Source organism: Phalacrocorax carbo, chromosome 4, assembly GCF_963921805.1.
Source record: "Phalacrocorax carbo chromosome 4, bPhaCar2.1, whole genome shotgun sequence".
Classification (NCBI taxonomy): domain Eukaryota; kingdom Metazoa; phylum Chordata; class Aves; order Suliformes; family Phalacrocoracidae; genus Phalacrocorax; species Phalacrocorax carbo.
Genome location: NC_087516.1, coordinates 9,969,142 through 9,993,053, shown reverse-complemented (window position 1 = coordinate 9,993,053; position 23,912 = coordinate 9,969,142). Strand labels below are relative to the sequence as shown.

At 41.5% G+C, this 23,912-nt stretch overlaps 1 protein-coding gene across 3 annotated transcripts in view; it reads left to right on the top strand.

Annotated features, from left to right (window-relative positions):
* MXD4 (MAX dimerization protein 4) overlaps positions 1-23,580 on the top strand; it is a 39,665-nt gene extending 16,085 nt beyond the window's left edge. For all 3 annotated transcript variants that reach the window (XM_064448982.1, XM_064448985.1, XM_064448983.1), the window contains exons 4-6: positions 16,397-16,511; positions 19,591-19,750; positions 20,740-23,580. In XM_064448982.1, coding sequence (XP_064305052.1) covers positions 16,397-16,511; positions 19,591-19,750; positions 20,740-20,888 — 424 coding nt within the window. In that variant the 3' untranslated portion in view covers positions 20,889-23,580. The remainder of the gene's footprint in view (positions 1-16,396; positions 16,512-19,590; positions 19,751-20,739) is intronic.
* Positions 23,581-23,912: the final 332 nt, after the last annotated feature.

Sequence of the window (23,912 nt, the reverse complement as noted above, 5' to 3'; positions counted from 1 at the left end):
ACATAAGCCATCTAGAATATGTGGCTGCTACATTAGTGGTGGGAACCACCTCATCTTACTAGCAGAGCTTAACCTCCACATTATATCTGTTTGTTCTGGTTCTCTTGTCAAGTAAGGAACTTTTTACACCATCTGGTTGGTGTAAATTCACTTGAACTGCAATAAACATACTTTTGCACTGCTTAAACAGGGTAGTGTCTTAAGAGTCTGACTTTCCTTTGTGAGAAGACAGCTACCATGGTTTAGCCATCACCCCTCACCTCAGCTGTGACTGTCTCTGAGGATGCCAGCTCTCGTGGTCAGGTGAATGGGTTGCCCCAGCCAGCACATGGCTGAGTCTCAGCTCAAACCCCCTTTTACCTGTCATTTAACCTCAGGTTTCCAACAGAGGGGTGAAGTATATAGTGGCATTTGTGTCCTAAATTGCTGTAATAAGTGGTTTTTTTGTGGAGCGTGTTTAACGAAGTCTGTAAAGAACTGGACCCACAGAACACAAAATTTAATCCTATGCTTTTGTTGAAATGTCCCATGTTTCTGAGCCTGATGAATCCACAGAATTAAAGAAATGAGAAGGTTAAAGCTTTGTGCTGAAACACTATTCTTTCCTCACCTTTTTCCCACCTCTAGTCAGCAGATGTCCGGACTTGTGGCTTGTCCTGTACTACTCGCTGCAATAGCTACTGTAAATGCCTGTACACTAAACTGCTGCCTTTTCAGTGCACACGGCAGCTCACCTGGTGGTGCACTCCCAAAAACAGCGTCTTCCCACCTAGACTGCTCTTTGGAAAGGAGCAGTTTATTAAGCAGATGAAGCTTGGAAGTTAATCTGCTCAGAAATTTATGTTCCAGGTGTCAGAGATCCTTGTGCACATCCTCATGCTTTGGACAAAGCTTTTATTCAGCAATGAAAAATGGACTAAAATAGAGTCTTGACTAAATTGTGATGTCCTCTTTCCTGCTGAAGTTGGCTTTGAACTGCAGGGCCTAAATGCAGTCTTGGGTCTGGGCTCCAGAAAGCCGTGTGCTTCCTGGCCAGCCAAACAGCCAGCAGAAAGCAGATGGGCGAGAAACCAAGTGTATGCATTTTTTCCATTTGAATTTGTTCATGCCTCTCTCCAAACATAAGTGTATTGTGTGTCGGCCTCTTAATGGACTATGTGAAAGGTGGTTTATGTTCTCAACATCTGCTAATTGACCTGGCCAACTCTTATCCACTGTGGTAAAAAGAGTGGGCTGGTCTTGTACAAAATGGAGATAGATGAGCCAGACTTCCAGGTACTTTCAGGACCACACAGACAACAGCTAGGTGCTGATTCCCTGCAAACAGGGGAAGAGATGCCTGGTGGTGACTGCTCTCTTGATTAGAGGAGAAAAAGATTTGTTGAATTAGGGCTCAAAAAAAAATGTTGTCCATTTAAGCTTGCTTAGCTACATCTGGGCAAGTGAGCTGGAACTTGATTTTTTTTTTTTTTTAAAGGTATTTAGGCAGCTAATGGGCTTTAAGAAGCTGGCTTCTGAAACAAGTCTTACATAATGTGATGGGAATCCTTGGCTGAATCCCAACCAGTCAAGCCTGTGGAAACCCACAGACAAAAACTGGGTATACAGAAGTGGTACCTGACATGGTTTGAAGAGGAGGCAAATGCACCTGAAAGCCAGCTCCTTAAGGCAAGGTTGGCTCTGCACTCTGGATTCACACCAAGTCTACAGAAGGCTGGATTATTTTATCGCAAGTATGTCATGAGCACAAAATTTTGATGACCCAGTGTCCCTGGTTGGAGTAGACACTAAGGGAGCAACGTAGGCTGGAGGAGGTGGCTATATTCTGTGGATTACTTGTCCTCTCCCCTCCTCTCCCTGTCTCCATGCTGTATTGGCATCTCTAGCTCTTAGCACTCCTTTCTGCCGGCTGATTAACCTGTTTGAGTATTGGATATACAGTGGCCTGGTCCCAAATTCAAAGTATCTCTTTCTGGATGGAACAATATGTACTTTCCTCTTACAGCTCCTGCTGCTTTCCCCTCGTGGTCTCTGTCGGCAGACAACTGTGCTTATATTTACTACACAGAATTCCTTTGCAGGTCAATTACTTTTTAATCTGTTTTTTTTCCCGTGCTATACGTGGTGGTTTAGCATGTAGCAGGCTGTGGGCCCAATTCTGTGTCCTGCTCAGGGGATTTCAGCAGGACCTGTGCATGCTGGCTTGCAAGCTGAACCCCACATCACATCTGGGGAGCTACAGATGATGCAGTTAAGGTTCCAGAAACTGTTGTGACCATGAACATTTACCCAGCAGATCATAAATATGAAAAAAACATAATGCTGTTCCTTCACATCACTTTGAGCCTTTTTTGAAAAAAAAAAAAACCAAACAAAAAAACCCAGATAAAAACTCCATGCCTATGATCCAGTTAAAACTGACTTACCTTGTCCTAAAGAGCTGTGCAATTCACAAGAACAGATAAGATATTCCTTCCCCCTCCCACCCTCCCTATTTTTGGAAGGAGAGGGTTGTTTTGGGTCTTCATAGAGTGCTGTGTTTTGAGATTGAAACTGGAATGCGTATACTGAGCTACGTACGCGTGCTGCTAGAATAGAGCAGAGTGACAGGACTTGTCGAAAGATGTCAAGTGGCTAATATTATTAATTCTAGTTTATGTTATGCAAACTTTTTTTCTATACAAATTAGTGTAACTAATTGTGTAGTGCCTGAAGATTGGTGTAGCTGATACAGAAGAGGTGTGCGCTTGGATGTATGTACATGAGGTCATCTGTTGTAACGCTTCCAGCTTGAAAACTACAGGCTACATGCCCTACATTACGAAAGCTTGTATTAGGTTCTACCTTATAGCAAGAAAGCAAAAGATTTGGGGAACAGTCAAAGGCTACATCTGAATGTGGTAAAATGTCTCTAAAAGGTTGGAGAACTGCTTGTGAGTCCTCTCCTCCCAACTGCTACCTTGGGATTAATGCCTAACAAATTTATCTCCTTTTCTTTCGTTGATGTTTCAATTTAGACAACTAAATGAAGATACAAGGTACTAAATAAGGGGCCTGCCTGGTGTATAATTGCTGCCAGAACTCAGCAGCTCCTATTGAAGTTGGTGGTACCATCAGTGTTTGCAAATATTGACTGCACAGGCACTGTGTGTCTTACATACCCCATTAGCGGGTATTTACAAAACATAAAGGTAGCAAACCCTGTAATTCCCCAAGAAAGCTGATTTAATCCCAATTGGTAAATGCTGTTGTGTTGACTGCTGAAATGAACAGCATGGGTGGAGCAAATAATTTCTGCTAGGGAAATTTGGGAGCTTATATGCGTTTGGCTAGAAGCAGTTACTGGGTTTAAGTGCTAACAGGTAGTTCCCGCTGCCTGACTACATACATGGTAGGTGGGTCCAAACTTCTGGCACTTCCTTCCCTTGCCAGATAACCTCAGGACACTGCGCGTAAGAAATCTGGGCTGAGTTTTGTGGGGAAGAAAGAGGAAAGGGAGAGAGTTCTGAAAAGCTGTTCCATACCTTATCATCCCAAAATAGATCATTTTCAGATTCTGCTGGACTGCACCCTGACACAGAGACAAGCAGCTTTGTACTGTTCAATGGAAAGGGAAATAGGACAAAAATGAAATTATAAACAAGGCACTATCTCTGCTGTGGCAAGCTAAATCTAAACTTTGAGGCAGGACTGTCAGATATCTGCAACTCTTTACTGTCCTGTGATGGCAGATCTTGTCACTGTTTGGGGGGGAAATATTACATAAGCGTTGCTCAGCTTTTAATTCGTATGAAAGTAAGAGTACCCATTGTAGACTTGGAAGAGACCATCTTTAATTACAGTCAGTGCATTTAATCCTTCACCTAAATTTGTTTCTATATACACCTTATTCTGTCTTGTCTATCCACCTCTAATTACAAGGTTTCAATGATGGAATTGGAGACATACAGCAAAACATTTGGGGATATGTATTCTTAATTATTAAAGGGCGATTTCTCTTCCCTTGGTGTTTTCCGTTGGGTTTGGTTGGCTGGAACAGGCACCTTGCTGTCAACCCAGGGTGCCCCATCTGTCTTGTTGGAGGACATCTCAAGTATCTACAGCAGTAAAAGACAGTAACACCCACCACTTCCTTTCCCCCAAAAGGCAATTAACTTCATTGGTGCATGCTCAAGCTGCCACCAGTAGCCGTCTAAGATGGCCATGAAGCTTTGGTAGGTACAGGTGCTGAGAAAGTATTAGCAAAAGCAAAACCAGAAGTAAGACATAGACTGAACATCCCTTTCTGATACTTAATTTCCCAGTCAGAGTTTAAAACTTCCTGCCTCAGAGAAGGAGAAAGTGATTGTTTAGGTGCTGAACTGGAGATACAGTTGCCTTAGCTCTGATTAGGTTTTAAAACTGCGGTGTGAATTGCTGTTGTTTCTTTTGGTGCCTGGTTCACGTGGGAACATGGAGTCTGTACAGTATTTGTCAGGCTAGTTAAATTGGATGCTTGGTATTTACTTGGCATTTGGATATAGAGGTGCCATAGACAATAAACCACAGTCACAGGTATCCAGTATTGCAGATATTAATGCCTCACATTCGTCACTTAACTTGATGCAGGAAAAGGCTGCTTAATTCCACCTATCTGCCATCCCAAGGCCGCATGCTCAGTGTGTGACGGCAATGCATGTTTTTAATTTAGCTAAAATAATTCAGCTTGACGTGCCGCTCCTTTAATTTGACATCATACGGTGGTGTAAAAAACAAAATCTTGAACACATTTCTCCCCTCATTTGACATATGTATAAAATAACTAGGTCTATAGGGAGGTTTAAAATTAGGCAGAAAAATCTTGCTAGGCCTCATACCATGCTGTCTTCACTTAGTACTCTGCTACAGCTCAACTTCTCTAGGCTTCTCTAAGCATTGTAGTCACCCCCCCCTTTTTTTTTTTTTTTTTTTAAGATCCTTCCTGTTGGCAACTGTCCTGAGACACGATGTTCTTGCTTAGCATTTTGATGTGGGGAAACAGTATGATAATTAAAGCCGGTTTCAAGCCATGAGCTGATTTGTAAGCAGTGACTTGCTCTGGGGTGTTTTCTGTCGACAAACGTGTAGCTTGTGTGCACAGAGCCAAGCTGCACCTTATGCCTTCAGTGCCACGTGAGAGGGACATACACACTCCCCAGAGCCACTTGTGGGGGAGACTAACTGCATCCTCTCCAACCACCTTTTGGTGAGTGGTTAATTTGTGGAAAATTATAGTTATCATCCTGCTCCCCTCTGTGTGTAAGCCCAGTGCAAACCTGTTGTTGTTACACAGCTTTTCCTTGTATAAATAAATGCAATTTTCTTCGACCCATGCTCAGCAGTCCTCAATAAATTACTTCCAAGAGTACGGTGAAAGGCGGCAGCTAAAACCACACCTACTGCAGAACTGCAGACTGATGTTGTGGGTTAGGATCTGCTGTGCAAATTTGCTTTGTGGTGTTCCGCCGCCGGTGAGGACCAAAGCGTTGCCACACTCCAGTAAGTGGTGGCGAGTCTTAATCCACTCTTGGGGTTTCAGTGGGGAGCGTGTAAGTACGTGTGTACCTCTGTGTAACTCTAAGTGGGAATTAAAACTGCTTGATACCGGAATGGCGTGATCTTGCAATGGCACTTTTCTTATCTACTTGAGTCTGTCACTATTCTGCAGTAATAGACAAACATAAACTCTTAAGTCTCCCTGCAGTGTAATCTAAGAAATTTGAGTGCCAGTAAGACAGATGGGTTTGAGAGGTCTAATTCAGGAGGACACTATGTTGCAATGCGTGCATTTTAATGTGTGAAACAAATAGGTGGAAGGCTGGATGAATGAAGTATTGAATAAGTTTATTAAAAGCATGGCTGATTATTTTTTTATGCACTCTGTTTTCAAGTGTGTACAAAGGTGTTTCCATCACTCGTGCATTTCCCAACAAGGCACTGTTGTTCCTTTGCCTATAAATTAGGTGGGTACTATGTGATGCTGAGCTCGTGGTACTAGGTGATACCTCTCTTGCTACTGCTTAAAAGCGTTACAGAGGTAAATGGTAAAATATAATCAGGAGATAACAGGGCTAAAAATGGAAGACACCTGAAACAGAAATTCCTTTTCTATAGGTGTATATAATTGTTCATATTTGTCTGACTTCGAAGGTTTAAAATACAGAAAACTGTTCTTTATAGATGAGCACAACCTGAATGCTGAAGTGCTATAATATAGGTTGGAATATCCTTTTTTTTCTTCCAGAGGAAAAGAAATACATACAAGGGCAAAAACTTACTGCAGGGGATTTCAACTGTTTCCATAATGTTTGATTTCTGTTGCCTCACATTCTTGCAAGGTCAGAGATTTTATTGCCTCTTGTCAAAGGATGGAGAATCCTGTACATGTAAATTTGAGATGGTCACCATGCAGGAAAGACAAATGGTATCCAGCTGCTGTTACGTTTGCTTGTGATGCTTTCGGGTCTCCCTGTATAGCTTGTAAATTCTTATTGACGTTTCCTGTGAAGCACATCTCAAATTTCTGCATGTTGCATTTACTTACTTCTGAGACAGCGAAGGGCTGTTACACCTTTCGTGGTTGCTCTTCCAGTAAGAGCAGCTTAAGACAGTGGGATGGCTGAAGCCTGGGGAAAGCTACGGGGACAAGCCTGGCTGCAGGGTGGAGCCTGGAAAAAAGAACTGGAGATGAGGGTGGTCAGATGTTGATCCTGCGGCTGTTAATACTGCAGAGCCTGAGGGTACGGTTCCCCAGCAGTTAAAACTGATACCAGTCAGAGCTGCCCCGGAGTCCTTGCTAACTTGGTCCTGCCTGTGCGTTGCCTTGCACAAGTGCTCTTCTGAGCCCACGAAGGAAAAGGACCGGTTGGAAACTGACCACTTTATTTTGATTTAGTTGTCTTGCTGGGTTGATCTGCAGTCAGTTTAGGTATGTGATGAGTATGTGGTGGGGTGGCACCAGTGGGGGGGATGCCTGTGTCACGCCTCGCATGCCTCTGACAGCTTGTGCTCACTCTCTGCAGGAGGAGGAGAGCTTGAGTGGGAGAGTTCGACACAGGGCTTTTATTTCTTCTACTGGCCAAAGTCAAATGTGGGTCTGGGACCCTTATCAGTGTGTCTGCTTCTGCTGTCAGATACATTTGTGAAGGGACAGCATGTGGGCAGTCTGGGCAACCCTGAACTGCTGAGGCTCCAGTCAGGTGTCTCACACTGGTGGTGTCCAGGTTGCTTTATGGGGTCATTCCAGCCCAAAGCGAGCCTCAGGAGCTGCTGTATTTTGATGTTACTGGCTACTGCCCCTGGCTTACGGCAGTACGTGGGCCACCACAGCTCACCCTCCAGTGGGAACTGGAGTAAAAGGAGCATCAAGGTTGGCTTTTAGGCCTTTTGAGGGATGAAGAAATGTTGATGTAGCCCAGTGCTGGTAATTTAGGACAGGCAGCTGTCATTGCACTCAGCAGGGAGCTACTATAGGGGTGGGGAAAGGAGGGAGAGGGAAAGGGGGCAACATGGGCAGCAAGGTCTGCCAGGCATCCCCTCTCTTGGGAGTCAGCAGCTTCCCCCTCGCAGACCAGCTAGTGTTCATCTGTCCCCAGCTTGTATCCCAGCGAGCTTTCTGCACGCTGCTGCCAAGAGCCTTAGCTGGCCAAAAATGCATATATTTGTGGCACTGCAGATACCTCCCTTAATGTGTGTTTGCTGAAAGATATAGGAATAAGTTCTGGTTTCATGCATACGTTCTAAAAGGTGAACATGCTGCAACTTTTGGAAGGTGAAAAGGCAAAGTTAAAGTGTAGAGTGTTGGCTCAGCAGGTGGGCTGAAGTGGCACTCAGTGAAAGTAAATAAAATGGACTGGGAATGCTGCAGTGTGCATTTATATATAGTGAAATAGCTTAAATATTTTTCAGAGTGATAAAATGCACAAAACATTGACATGCTAAGCTGTATAACAGGCAGCAGAGGTATTCTTCTGTCCTTAGCATTAGGAGCAGCACCAGACATTTCTGAGCAGTATTCACATGAAAACTTGCAGATGACTAAGTTCATAGCAGCACTTACTCTTTAAAGCTAGCGATGGTAAGACACACTTGCAGCCATTGCCTTCATAGGCAGTTGATGTTGTGTGTTTGGATACTTCAGAGGTACCCCAATCCACCAGCTACCTGGCTGCTAAAGCTATCTGGCTGGTTTCAATTCAGCAAGAGATGCACAAAAGTATTCAGCACACTGAAAATGCATATAGGGGATGAAAATCCTAGTTAATACTAAAGTAGGTACAGCAGGCAGTTTCACTGATTGTAGGGCTGTTGCATTTAATTCACTAACATGCACTAATGGTGCTTGCAGCTTTTTTTTGCCTGTTAGTTGCTACAGTGCCTTCCTAGGTTTTGCTGCTGAATTTAGTTGCAGAGGCCTCTATGAGGTGTTAGACATGAGCAAAAAATGCCATGTGGAGCAAACCTTGGATGAATCTCCACCTGCAGGACAAACTTCAGGATTTTGTACTGAATATGGAAAAAAAAACCCAACATCTATTACAGAATGCTGGTGTTTAGCTTATCTTTTCTTGGATAATAAAAAGCCAAGAGGTTTGCTGTAAGGGCGTAACTGAATTTTCTGGATTTGACTCTGAGGGACTCAGCTGTGAGCAAGCATTTCACACATCTCGTGGCAATGGGCACGCTGAGTGACTTGCTGTGGTACAGTGCTTTAATACTAAAAGGTTTTCTTTCCTTTTCACTAAAGCAAATTTGTTATGTAGTTGAAATAGATTGTGCAGCTTGTGTATGAGCTAGAGCCTCTTTTGGGAGAAAAAAATGTGTTTGAGGTAGAAAGTATTGAAAGTGTTTCTGACTGAAATAAATATGGAAGAGACATGATTTTATACTTCGATGGAGGGTTGTTATCTTTCATTGTATTTAATATTTTGCTGAAGATTCTGTCTGGACCATTAATAAATAGGTTTCTTTAGAACCATTTTTATGTGGTTGATGTTCCATTATTTCATAAGATGGAAGTTCATATATAATCTCTTCAAATGTCTTTGTAAACAAATGTGTTTTAATTAGTACAGGATCATCTTTGCTAGCTTATAAAAAGTATTGTAGAGTTTATAAAGATATCATTCCTGACACTTACTTTAAGAAAAGTGTTAGCTTCAGGAGGAGTGAGCTTGAGTACCAACTTCTACTAAGCAGAGCAGGGTATATAGTTACATGTTTACCTACATTATACGTATGGCCATGTCATCCAGCAATATTACAAAATAAGATGAACACATTTAATTTTCATTACGGGTAAAGCCCTTTGCAGCAAGATGCTGTCATCGCTCAAGAGTGTGACTGTGCACAAAATAAAAAGAGCTGAAGTCCATAAGAGACCTTGACTTGCTGTGCCAAACTCTAGTAAGAAGGGGTTGATGTTGGAGTCGGAAGGCAAGCAGAGTTCCTCTCTCTGATTTTATCTTTGTGGCAGATGAATCCTGAAGTCACAATGGGGAAGTTTTTATTGCTGGTCAGTGTTTGTTAAAAACTTTAAAATTATGATAAGTTTATAAACAGTGATGCTGTCTGTGCTCATCCTGACTGGTACATGTCACAAAGGATCCTGAGCTTCTATGTTTGCTGATTCTATGTAAAACTTGAGTGCTCCCTGTATGCAGGTATTTGCATTTCATAATGAAAACTGTGAAGAGTCTTCCTGTAAAAACATGAGCATTTTACAATTGCAGTTAGCTCACTTCTGTATTTTGTGCTGAATTTCATGTCTGGTGGGGAGATAAAATCACCTTTCTTTAGGGAGAAAAAACAACCATTAGTTCACCGTAGGGGTATCTGACCCAGAGTTGTGGGCTCAGCCCAGACCACTTGCGTTTACAACCTACCTGGAGAACATTTGACTTCAGAAGTGAATTTTTGGTGCAGAGATTCTGCTCTGACTTTACCCTATGTACGTTATTAAGCCAGATTACACAGTCATTATGCAACAATGAAAAATTTAGTAACTGCTCTATATTTAAACCTTTGTGTATTAACTTTGTTGCACAGCACCAGAACCAGGATAGCTTTGAATGTGGAAAAAAATGTGAAACACGAGAGAAGGAATCTGAAATGCTTTGGTAACTCTGTCCAGTTTGTAATATGTTGTCTTCTAGATAAATTTCAAATAGGTTTATAGTCTTTGAAGTGGGGTTTGTATTAAATTTGTACTGAATTTGCCTTGCAGTAGGGTCTGAGGCTGTTTGCTTTTTGGGCTGAAGTGATTAATGTACAGAAATGACAAATTTTTAATTTTTGCATCTATTTCAAATATATCTGTTGTTCTCACTAGTGCAGCTTGTAATGATTGCCTTTTCAGTGTCATTTCACTGTTTGATCTATAGTGTCCTTTTCAGAACATCAGCAAGCAAGTATATTTAGCAATTGATTCGAGGATATGTCAACTTCTGGTACACACAGCTAGTTTAGTAGACTAAATTTGGGACAACTGAAATACAGGCTGAAATTCAGCCACAACTGAAATTCAGCCACACAAGCATTTCTAGCATTAAAGCATCTTGCAGAAAGCACAGTTAGGGCCTTCTTGTAGTCAAGCATTGTTTTCATGCCCATACGTGCTTTGGTGATGCAGTATGGTGTGAAAGGTATGCTGGGCTGTGGATGTTGAAGCAACAACACCGTGTCTAACCCAGCCAACTTCTGCCAGAGCCCACATGAAAAGAAATTCAGACCACACAGTATGGGAATATGGACATTTAGTGGCTTTTTGTCCATTTCCTAGCCTTCCAGATCCTTGCTGCCCATCAGATGGAGATGTTGCAGCTCTAAGATGACTCCCAGTATGGCTAAGACAGCTCCGTGTCTTGCGTGGGCAATCTGCTAGTAGGAGTGAGTGGGTGTGGACCAGAGCTGTTCTGGGACTTCCCACAGGGTGACAAACTTTGCTGGTAGAGCTGCTCCTTCCCTTTTACAGCCAGCTTGAGAATGGGTGTATATGAGAGTCATTCTTCTAATTTTGGGAGGCTGCGGACTGAGACCTTAAGGATGTACAAGGTGAACAGTGTTATGAATTTGACTTCTCTCTACTGAGTTGGACGCTCTTGCCCACGGTTGTTGAGAAACAGGTGAGCAAGGCCCTTTTGACCCTTTCTGCAAGTGATCTCTGGCAGTCAGCAGCGCAGTGTCAACAGCAGGAACTGTTGTTTATGGCTTCAGGCACAGCTTCAAGGAAATGCCTACCCCATGCTACCTACCATAAATGCATGGAAGGCTGTTGGCAGCTTTGTCTCCGTGGGTTGGCCAGCCAAGGTGGTAGGATTGACAAGCACACGTTTCATTCTCCTGAGTGTCTGTGGCTGTTTAATTTTGCTGAGGCCTGGCTAAGGCATGCCTCACTGAGGACTAAGCAGCTTGTTTTGGGCATGCACTTGCTGAAGGAAGGCTTTGCCTTTCCAGCTGAAGTTGTGCAGGTCAGTGGCTTAAACGATAGATGCTGTTCCCTCCTACAAATAAGGTCTATAGACTTATACTTGTACAGTTTAGGAAACACACCTTTGCTGTTATCAAAAAACTGAGCAACTACTACATGAACAACTACATGCTGTCTGACTAGCTGCAAGCCATTTCTGTCTGCTGTGCTGAACCTAAAAAAGCCCTTTAGAGCCTCTCTGGAAAGGCTGCAGGTGGATCGGGTCACTCCACAAACCTGCCATCAATGTATCAATCAGACTGATAAAAGTTTAAGTCGCACAATTGGGGCGTTGTTCTGCTGTTACGTGGATGGGAGCAATCTTGTGAGTCGAATGCTAGGGCTTGACAAGCAATCTCTGATCTAAATGCTTATAGAAGAGTTGATTGGAGACCTCTGAATGGCAATGGCTTTGTCTGGGTACATCATGAAAAACCTCCAAGGATGGCACTTCTACAGCCTTTCTGCCAACCTATTCTGACTATGCACCACTGCCCTAGTGAAAAACTAGTTTCCTAATGTCCATCCTGAACCTCCCTGTTCACAATCATTGCCCCTTGTTATACTACTTGGCCTTCCTGAGAAGTATTTTGTCCCATTGCAACCACCCATCAAATAGTTGCAGGAATTTCTCGGAATTGTTGCAGTTTCCTTGGAATGAAGATTATCCAGTGTGAACAATAGGCTTTTTTGTTCCTTTTTTTTCCCCCCCTCTGCATCTTAGTGTTCTGTTTCTTGGTGTGCTGAAGTGGATTTGCATCTGGGATTTTATACATATGGGGAAGCTTATTGACCATTATCTAATAGATTCATTTAGCACAATTTTGAAATTGGTTAGAGTCAAAGATCTTCATTTACTTTTGCGTGGCAGCCTTCTTTGTGTAAGTGGTGAACTGTAGCTTCTCTGGCCAGCATTGCTCCTGCCTTTTCATAGCCAGGACTGGAGCAAAATGGAGGGTCTGAGAACTAGAGTCAGTGAGTGGTCTTCAGATGAACTTCTGGTGGATGTCCTTGTACTGTAGGGAAATTCCTAACAATATTGTGTTGCTGCTTTGTCCCTCCAAATTCGTGGGGCTCCAGGGTTCATTTTGTTAACTGTTCTAAAACACCTGCCAGTACTGCCCATCACAGCTCTCATGGATTCAAAACCAGTTCAAGGGAATTTCCAGCTGGTACTTGTTACAGGAGCTGTCAACGAGTTACAATCTCCTTTATGTGAACATGATGAACCACCCAACTGCTCCTGGACGTGGCCACTGCTGCAGAAGGCTGACCAGGTCTGTAGGGTTAGTAATTCATTTCTATTAAGTGTTAAAAGAGCTATAATGCAGATTTATAGGACCATGTTGTGAGCTTACTTATGGGGAAACACTGAGGTTTTGAATGAAACCCCTTTATCTTCTGGCAGAAAGGAAAATGAGGTAAATCAGAGACAGGTCACCCATGCACCTCTCTCCATGTGTGGGGCTGTATCCAAAACAGAGCTGCCGGTTTGGGGATTCAGATTTTGTCTAGCTTTTTTTAAGATCCTTACCTTCCCTGATAAATTCAGGAGCAGTGATGAGGGGGATATTTCGGTGCATCCACCTGAGGTGAGAAAAGTGCTGGCTTCTGTAGGCACCAGTGTCCTGGTCTGACACTATGCTTTTTGTGGGCAAAAGGTAACAGTTGGGTTTTGAATCCGGAGCGGAGCATCATTACCAAACTTCAACCACATTTCATGCACAGAGATTGTTACCCTATTGCTCTGAGACCAAGTTGCTTTTTTGGCTTATTTTCTAGGTGGAATTTAAGGCATGAGCTGCAAAACATAAAGCAGCTCTGGCTGCGATTACTTCTGTGAATGCCTTTCCCTCCTCTGGCGGTCACAGTCAGCAGAGGAGAAGCAAAGGCTGTTAGGTCCCTGCAGAAAAAGAGAGAAATTAGTGCTGGCAGAGTCTGTACATGACAACTTATCTGCTGTGAAGTTTGAGTCCCCTGTTCCTGCTGGTGTGATCTGTTAACATAACATGCCTGAAATGTTTTCTTACATTCTTACAGTTTTTTCTAAGATGTGCAAAATGAAAATAGTGGGGATACTGACTGTGGTACCACAGGAATTGTGATGGCCTGGTTTTCCTTTTTTTTACGTTCACAATCTATGCCATTGATTATGCTGTTGCGTTACATTATATGAATTAGCCACATAGCCATGCCTGCATTTATGTAAAGATCTACATAAAGCTTGTGCTTTAAAATCTTTAATGGATTTGTAGGTGCTGAGTAATTAAAAGAAAAAGTCCCTTTAAAAAAAAAAGAGAAGTTAGAGCAGGTCTTTCAGTGTGTTTATTACATTTACTGCTATTAATTGTTAGTGCTGAGAATGCCTTAAAGCATTTTTTTTAAGATTTAGCTCTTTTTAATTCTTCTCGTTGGTCAGTTAAAATATTCTTCTTCACTTCAGTCCCATGTTCTTCACGGCACTTATGTAAAGTCCTGCTCTACCTGATTGGCAGATACCATAACAGAATTAGTGCTTTAAAAAGACACACAGCCATGCCCTCGGGATCTTGGTAAGGTTTCTGTTAACTCCCCAGCTGATGGTAAGGAAGCTCCCTAAATCCTTGTTTTCTCCCTGTGGTAAGCAGACTTTCTTCAGGTAGTAATAAGAGGCAGATAAATTGAGTACGTAGTGTAGTTTCATTAACGTTTTCCAGGGTTAATATTAAGTAGATCTCAGATCAACAGCTCTGTATATTCCCGATCAGACTTTTAATTACTGCAGGTATATTGATCTCCATTTCAATGTATTTAACTTTCTGTTTACTACTTGGATACTATTCTTTTCCTCTTCCTTGCCACATCCTCCTTTATCTTCAGTCCCCACTTGCTTGTCAGCTGTCTAAATACAGTTGCATCCAAGTTGTGCTGAGTGACGCAGATGATTGCGTGTGCGTTTAGAGGCCATTTAAAAACCAAAAAGATGAATTGAATTTAGTCCCTGAAGCAAGTTTCTTTCTTTTATTTAAAACACAAAATGAGCCAGGTAGTTTTTAGAGGGTTACAGACACAGAAATAAAAATTTACCTGATTAGGATTTTCTGTATAAATGCCAGTAGTCCCTAATTCTGTTATTTCACTGCTTTAAAGATCGATGTCCCCATTTAAGTTAGCAGCCACAGGGGTGCTCTGCGATCTGATGGTGCTATTTTTGTGAATACTTACCCCAGTCTTTGTTGCTGAAGTTTAAATAAAAGCATGTTGATGGTTAAGTTTAGAGCCTTATATTTAAAAATAAACCCCAAGCCTAAACAAAAAACCTGTCATCAGTTTTCTCTTGAGAATCCCATTTTCACCAATATTCCTTTTTCCCTAAGTGGCTTCAACAAAGAATTAACAGTTTTGTAGAAATGCTCTTTGATTTCCTACGTGTTACATGGCTGATTTATAGGCAGCTGGAACTACATGTGTGAATATGTAGTCATTACAGTACTGTATTTTAATTAGGTTTTATTTTGCTTTGGGTATTTTCCTCTCATTAATTCTCAGGTTGTTTTCACAATACACTAATCATTCCGATTACACATGTGTTATTTGTCATTTGGTGCATATTAAACTGTCTTCAGCTGCAGTTCAGACACTGACGCTGAATTCTTGTTCTGAACTGGTTGTTCAAAAGAAAGTTCATTTGTGACCAGAAGCATTAAATTTCCTGCAAAGTTTGTTTCCTTCATGCAGCATCGATCAGATTTGGAAAAGATGATTGTTCATCTCACACTTGTAATCTGCTTCAGTTCTACTGCTGCTTTGTGGGGGATGTTGGCATGCTCCAGGTCATGGCTTTGTTGAGTCTGTAACAGACTGGCAGAAAGGAAAATATTGAGATGTTGGTCATGTAAGCACTTCCGCATCTCTTTCTATCTCATTGCAAAACTGAAAGGTGATTTCATGTGGATTCCTGTTCAAGAACTGTGTGTTAAAACCAGGAGGGGTTTTCTTTTGGATTTAACTGTAGAAACACACGGGCACACTGTTGTTGGTTTGCCACGGCCTTGTTTTGGATAGTTGAAGCAACTGTTTTATGGACTATTGTATTGCCAGCTTCTTTCTCAAAGACAGAATGTTCGGAAACCGAGTATCTGCTAAATACTCTTTGTTTATCCTCTTTTTAGTGAAGGATGTAATGTCATTAGTACAGGGGAGAGAGCTGAGAGCAGCAGTAGTGATACCTGCAAAGGAATAATGGAGAAAGCAGGGCCCAATATGGTTGGAACTATTTTCTCTCATGTGTTTATAATAAAGGTTGTGCTGGCTGTACGGTGAGAGGAGGAATGTCTCCTCAGGGAGGCTGTGGGTCAGCAGATGGGAGGAGAAGGGGGATCAGGACCTCCCTGTTACAGTATATTAATAAACCATGGCTGGAAGCACCTCGGAGCTGTGCAGCGCTGCATGGATGCCCTTGCCTCATGTAGCAGGAGCATGTCTCTCACATCAGGCAGGGCTAATGGGGGAGAGGGGAATCAGAGTCTGCAGCCCCTGTGCTCCCTCCCACAGCTCCATCTCCACCTCCAAAAATTACTGGGTTGGAGTGAAGTCCCGGTTTTTCTTCCTTACCCAGCCATGAATTTGGTCTGCAGCCTTGCCTGGATTTCTCAGACCTCTGAGCGTACTCTCTTGTCATTAAGAACAGACTAACCAGACTGAGCAAACTGCTTTGAAATATAGGTATGAAACTACTGTCTGAATGTGCCAAGCAGTATTACTGCATTTCAAGTGACCTTTCGGGCTGAAACTGTGCCAAAGGGAGGGGAAAGGAAGCCACCATTGAATCAAGTTCTGCACAGAGATCCTGCAAACAGATGGTGTTTGCATATAGGATATGCTGTTCGGGTGTAACTTTACTACAACGCTCTTCATTTTTAATAATTTCAGGCGGGCTAAACTCCGGCTATATTTGGAACAGCTAAAACAGCTTGTGCCTCTCGGGCCGGACAGCACCAGACACACCACTCTAAGTCTGTTGAAAAGAGCTAAGATGCATATCAAGGTAAAAATCGTCATCCATATTTTTATTTCTTTTAAAGCAGACTCTTCCAGAATGTGTATCCATAGAGAGAAAACTAATTTTCACACAAAATCCATACGCATATGCCCGATCTTCTGGGTGTATTGGCCTTTATTAGTTGCAAGGATTTCAGTCACAGTATCAAGGTTTTGTGTGTTACGATTTACCCTGCAGTCTCAGATATATAAAACATAGTGATTTTGTGATTTCTGCTTAGTTACTAATACTTTACCTTGTATTTTAAGAAAGAATATATATGTATCAAGGCTGTTTTTGATTATTTTTTTTTTTTTTAAGGACTGAGCAAAGTAGCATTGTGCTGCACTGATTTAAATGTAAAAAGCCAGATCTATTAATGACCAGAAAAACTAATGGAGTCAAAGGGATTCTAGCTACTAGTAAGCCTTATCCCCATCCCACATCTTGATGACCAGATCCCAGAGCATTTTACAATAATTTAAAAGAAACCAAAAATGAAATGCAGTCTCCTATTAGTTGCCACTCCCCTTCCATGTTTCTTGTGTGTAACAAGTTTAAAACAAAAACCAAAGCAAAATCTCACCTGTGATCCAGCAGCAGTGTAGGTTATACATTTGCCAGGTAATTCAAAGCAAATATTCCTCCAGCCTCCTCTCCCCAAAGACACCTTCACTCCCATTTTCACTGTTGTAGTTTTCAGGGGAATAGGGTTATATGGAGAAATAAGGCAAACAGGTATTCAAATGTAGAAGTTAAAGAACAGGTTTCTGCTGCTGTGCCAGGACCGTAATTATTCATCTGGCATTTTTTCAGTGTTATAGGGAAACAGGTCAAGAAAAGTGTCAGGAGAGGCTGAACACTGCCAGTAATCTTGGAATATTTTGGAGAACAGTCTGCTGTTGTACAGCGTTAAGATTCACTGCAGTTGCAGAAATGGGTGTTAATTCATATGAAGAATTAAAGATTAATTTAAGCAAAACCATTTTTGTGAACAAGTTCACTGAGCTACTTCTTCGGCTCTTGTAAGCACCTTTACTCCAGCTGGGCAACCCCTGTTTTTACTATTTGAGATTTTGGCCTCTTGTTTATAATTCAGGCTAACATGTGTGAAAGGCACTGCGTGTGGTTTTTGTCTTGGGCTGCCCCCCTATCACGGGCTTATGCATAAGAACTGAAAAACTGTGTTTACAAGTGGCAAGTGTGAGAGATTAGCCTCGTACTTACCATTTCAGCTGCTGATAAGAAAAGCTGGGATCAGGTTTTTTCCAAGTCCATCATGCACGGTACCAAGTACTAATTTTCTGAAAACCGAAAGTGGAGTTTAGCTTTCTTTTTAAGATGTTAATTGAACCCACCATAAACTGGGTTGCCAGTTTTTTGCTCCTCTTTGTCAGGTCATCCTACCTCCCCGCGGCCCTGGCAGAGCCTGCCAATGACTGTCTGCCATTTTAGAAACAGTCCTTAGTTTTGAACTTTTCACACACACACATCCCCCCGTATATTGAAACTTGCCCTGAAATTTTGCATGGTTTTGAGTCTCCTAGATATGAATCACTGAGTTCATTCCTAAAATAGTAGTTAGAGTTTGGGATTGCAGCCAGGAAAATACAGGAAAAGGAAATCTGATCAATTGGGCACATTTGGTTTGTTGTGTGCATGGATGTACCAACCCCTTGCCTTACTACAACATTTTGTAGCCACGTATGATGCATATCCTTGTAGCGTATTGCCTGGGAAGGGGCTTAAACATGATGTTGCTGAAGTTAGATTTCACTCAGCCAGGACACTGCCCAGTTCAATAGTGTCAATTATTTTTCCAAACATAAGTACTTCGCTTTCAGGCTTGCACTGGAACAGCAAGATGTCTGAAATAATTTTGCTTGTGGTTTGCTGTGCACTGTCCCACCCAGCTCTGCTCAGCAAATGAAGCGTAGGTTCATTCAGATGGTAGGGAGGAATTGTCAGCAGCTGTATTCAGTCCCCACACATCTCCTAAATCTCAGTGGTCATGTAAACAGAGCTCACAGAGAAATCTGATCTTTCTTATAAGTGCTTTTACTGCTACAACCTGTAATTCACTTCATCAGCTGGATAGTTGGGTTTTTTTACATAATATAAGGTGTTTTCGTTTGTGTGCCCTTCCTGCTTTTGATCCCGTCATACTCATTACACTTTCTTCCCTGATTATATAGTCAATTTTTTTTTAAAATGGCTATCAGTGATTTGGAAGAGGGTTCAGCTGAAATCTTAAAAGATACTATTTCTATTATTGCATTTGGACCAACAGTGCAGCACATTTTACCAGGTGCCAAGTAACCTTTTTATTATTAGTACCTTCTTTTATTCAAGCAGAGGGGAGGTTTTGAGGAGATGTGTGGAAGGAACCTTTCACAGACTGTTTGCTGAGAAGTTCTGGATTAATACCACTGATTTTGTAGGAGGTTATTACAGAATTACCGTATTTGCTCTGCAGAAGTTTAAGGGAAAAAATGCAAGAATAAAGAGAACTGTTAGTAAATTCCTCCTACAATGGATAATTAATACGGCTTATTGTTAATGAAGGTCTTTAAATAGTAAAGATTTCTGTGGCCTGTAGTAGGAGGGAGAGCATTCAGGAGGCTCGCAATGGTTCCTTTGCGGTGATAAGTCTCTCATTTCACCTAAAGAGGCATTATGTTCTGACTGAAACCTGAGCTGTGCTCAAGTTATCAAAGATGCTGCCAGTTTTGGCTGACAAAATTATTTAAATATTCCCCACAACCAAGGCTATAAGAATTCGGTCTGAGCTAAGGAACATCTGCTAGTGGCAGGAGAGTCTCTGAGGGATGGGGGATTTTCCCCCTGTATCCATGTATCTTATAGTAAAATAAATTCAATTCTGGCCTGGCCAGCTTAAATTGAACTGACCTCTATAGAGTGGCAACAAAAAATGAATTTTTCAAATTTAATTTAAATTTAATTGAAAATTATTTTTTAAAAATATCAATTGTTTTAAAATTACTATTTACAAAGAGATCTTAGGTTACTTATGTTTTAGCATGTGTAAAGACTGTCAGCTTACTATCTTTGTTCTCCCCTTAAGAAATTGGAAGAACAGGACCGAAAAGCTCTAAATATTAAAGAACAATTACAGCGGGAACACCGCTACCTCAAACGCAGATTGGAGCAGCTATCCGTGCAGGGCATGGAGCGTATCCGCACTGACAGTATGGGATCAACAATATCCACTGACTCTGAACAAGGTAATTGAACAACGGCATCCCTAAGGGAGCTGCAGGAGCAGGAAGGAGAAGGGAAATGGGGAAGCAAGAAAACATGATTTATAACTAAAATCAAGCTTTCAACAAAACCAAGAAAAAATGGTTCTGTTATGTGATTTGCAGATTAAAAAACTACCGCATCTTTTCTACATTATTTGAAAAACTTTAATCAGTTTTGAAGCTATTAATACTGCATATATTTTTAAAGCTATTTATCCTGCGTGTGTTTTTGCCAGTTTTTTAAACAATTACCATTTAATATCCCAGATTTGTAGTGTAGTTATTGGTAAGGCTGGCATAATATTTTCTTCTTGGAAAAAAAAAGATCTTATTGGTCTTAATTGATTTGTGTGAATAAATTCTGTATCATTTACTGTGAAATCTTAAAATATTTTCTTTGGAACGATCACCGAGTGTTCTCCACATTTGGTTCTCATTTAAGACATAGCTCTTCAAGCTGCCTGTCACCGTTTCTTATTTTCTTGTTTGAAGTTTTTCTGTGCCTGAGCACTCGCACAGGCTGACTTCTCCAGGGCCTGTGGGAGATGAGGTGTCGGTCACGGTGCGGTTACCGGTGGACAGATGGCTACGCCATGGTCGCTACTAGCCGACACCTGTATAGGTCGGAATTACCACAAACAGTGCTGCAGTGTTGCGGCCTCTGAGGGTTTTCTTTTGTTTTTTTTAATATCAGTGTCTAGGCACAGGTTGGAACAGTTCTGTGACAGCATTTGGTATTGGTGTCGCACAGTGTATTTCTTTGGATGAGGACAGAAGGGATTTTAATTCTCAGGTGGACAAGGTGATCCTTTCCTCGGGAATTACTGTTCCAGGGTTTTTTTTGTAATTACAGAAAATGAAGTATGATTCAGGTTTCACCTGAACGTTGATTGACACAGGCATTACTGGCCCATGATTGCTTGCTACAGCCACTACCTTTCTGACAATGTGCCTTCTTATGTTTTCTTTAGAAGTAGACATTGAAGGAATGGAGTTTACTCCCGGTGAAATGGACAGTATTGGAAGTGCCAGTGATGCTGAAGACCACTACAGTTTGCAAAGCGGTTCGAGTGACGGAGGTTACACACATTCCCGCAGACTGAATGCCAGGCTCTCATAGTGCCTGAGTTACCTGTTCGACTCAGGACCATCTGACTGAAGCACTTATATATGAATATTCCAGAGGTGTCAACTGCCACTCTTCCGGGAAACCCCAACCACAGTACTCTGACATGGAGGTTTCTTACCCACGGTTCCCTGCACTGTAACCACAATATTAGATATTGTAAATCATGGGTTTGCTGCAGAGAACTGTGGTTAGGTACAGTTGTGACTTAAAGCTAGCTTGATGTAGCCGTACTGCAAATTAAAGACAATAAATTATGTCATTCCATTCAAAAAGTATTAAATTCAAACTGTTGGAAGCATGGCATAAGGGAGTTTGACAGTTATTTTGAGTTTGCAGAAACCATTTCAAACATGGAAGAATAAATGGAATCTACAATGTGTTAGTGATTCGGAGATACGAAAACCTAAAACTACTTTCTGTGGTATTTTTTCATGGAAAAAAAACCCAAACCCAAAACATTTTGGTCGCTGTCTAGTGGGCTCTGTAGAGTAAATTCTTTCAGCAGTTGTTGTTTGGGAGAAGCAGGCAGATAAATCTTCAAATCTCAGACGATCCTTAGAAAAGGTCATATTTACAAGTCACTACTGTACTTCAAAATGGGGGAAAAGCCAGCTCTAATAATGACTTCATGTGGGATAATCTCACTTTCTTTTGCTTTTTTGTATTCAGTAACCAACCAGCAGCAAATCATTCTATCCGTGTTAACAGGAGTAGTAGAAAGCAACACCACAATTTTAACCTGTTACTGTGGAATGGATGACATTTGAAGCATTTCAGTGGTTTTTTGGGTTGTTTTTTCATTTATTTGTCTGAAGAATGCAGAACTCAAGTGATCCAGTTTGTGATACTTAATCTTTCCTTGCAAGGAAATGAAACCCGTTTGCTTGTATTTTTTTTTCTTTTCTTCTATTTACACATGTCAATACATTTTTATGGAAGGCATGGCTTAAAATTACAGTATTCAGCTAGAAGATAATTAATCTTTTTTTTCTTTTGCACACTATAATTGTATTTTCTATTCTTAAAAAAGTGCAAAAAAATTAAAATGTATGCTGTAAAACAGCAAAGTTTATTTAGTACTCATCAAGCTGTTCAGAACATATTTACCCAAATTGTAGCAATACTATGAAGATGTATTTTAATACAACTTCTGCTTAGTGAAGTCATTAGAGCTTGGCTTGCCGGGTAAGAAAAAAATGGACCAGTCTTTGCATTATCTGTTTAAAGAAGGTCTTTTAAAAAAAAAAAAAAAAGAAAAAAAAGGAAAAAAAAAAAAAGGAAAAATGAAAAAAAAAAAGAAAAAAGCTATAAACACTTTTAGGGAAGTGATTTTAGCAAGTGTAGTCTATATTTCCTGTAAGAGATTTTGTATTATATTTTCCTAAATGTTCTCATTTACTTGTATAGGGAGGGGAATGGTACAGACCCAGACCAGAGTCTCAGGGACTCTTCACCTTTGTCATATTGTGCCTTGGTGACCATTTATGTATGCCTCTCCTTTTCATTGTTTAAAGGACAACTAAGCTTTGTTTCAGACCCTCTGTCCGAATGGTCAGTTGTCCACCTTCTCACGGATGAAGCAGAGAGGTGGATTTCTGTCTTCACCCTCTCACAACTGATTCAGTGTGGCTTTAAGTAAAATCTTAAAATTAGGTTTTGGTGTGAGGGTTAATTGTCTTCATATAAGCCCTCCCTTGGATTCTGCAGCACCCAAATCTGTATTTTGTTAGCTTATGAAGTCGGGGTCTCTGTGAGACCAGTGCTCGGTGGCTAGGGAAAGGCAAACGCACTGCGTGAGGCTGTGGGATGTCCAGGGGTGGTGCCATGTTTAGCATTTGGATCCGAGACCTCATGACAGACTGACCATGATGATCGAAAGCAAAGATTCAGTTGTTCTTTCAACATCTGACATACGTGTCCTCCCTTTGGCTCTTACAACACGGAGTAGAAATATGAATACATTTTGTGGCAGCTTACAGATCCTTGTTTGCACTCTCGCTTACTGCTTGGAACTTGCCAACAAGGAAAACGTATACATTTAATTTACATAACCTAATGGATGGCCACCCCTACTTTGGCTCTGGGGAGGGGCCTAAGGTTATAAACTCTGGCAGCTGAATAAGAAAACAATTAACCTTTTCTGTGATGCAGGTTTTGGTATTATGTTCTATACACCTTGCATATTACTAAAATCCTCATTGTTGGGGAAAGCACACAGCAATATACTCATTGTGTGTAGCTGACAAGCAGCAGAAATTACTAGCTCCTTTGGTGCATATGTAACTAATTTCCAAATCATGGAAAAAAAAAAAAAAAAAAAGAGTTTACTTTAACACACGACTGTTAACAGGAGAAAAAAAAAAAAAAAAGGCTAGTATCTTGTTGCTGTTCATTTATTATATAATGAACACATTCATGAATTGTAAAGTGTTTCCTTTCATGACAAGCAGCTCTTGCACAGAACCTCCTAGTGAAAATGAGATTTGAAACTCACGGAAGGAAAAACGAGATTTTAAATTGAACATTATTGTACGTTAGGTCGACCTGAAATTTTCCTTTTAAAGATGAATGTGCTAACTTAATGAGTTCTTCCACGCTGGGTATCCATGGCTTTGTAGATCTTATATTTTCAATAAAAATTACTCGAATAATCTTGAGTGGAAATAAAAAGGGTTTATTTGTTTTTGCTTTTTCAGTTATTACAGCTGGGGGCTATTGTGCCAGTAAAGAAAAATGACACCATGCTGCCCGTGTCGTTCTCCCTCAAGTACAGCCCAACGTAAGGCGGTATTTTCAGGTGCAGCCCCCGTTTCCGCAGCTTGGGCAGGAGCGGCCCAGGTGAAGGCCGAGGAACAGCTGTGCCAGCGTTGGGTTTGGGGGGCCGCCAGCCCCCCCCAGGCCGTGCTGCCATCCAGCCCTGCGCCGGCCGCCCGCGGTGGCAGTCGGGGCTCTGGCGTTCCTTCAGGGACGTGACCCGCCTGCCGCTGAGCAGCCAGCGCGGTGCTACCTGCAGCC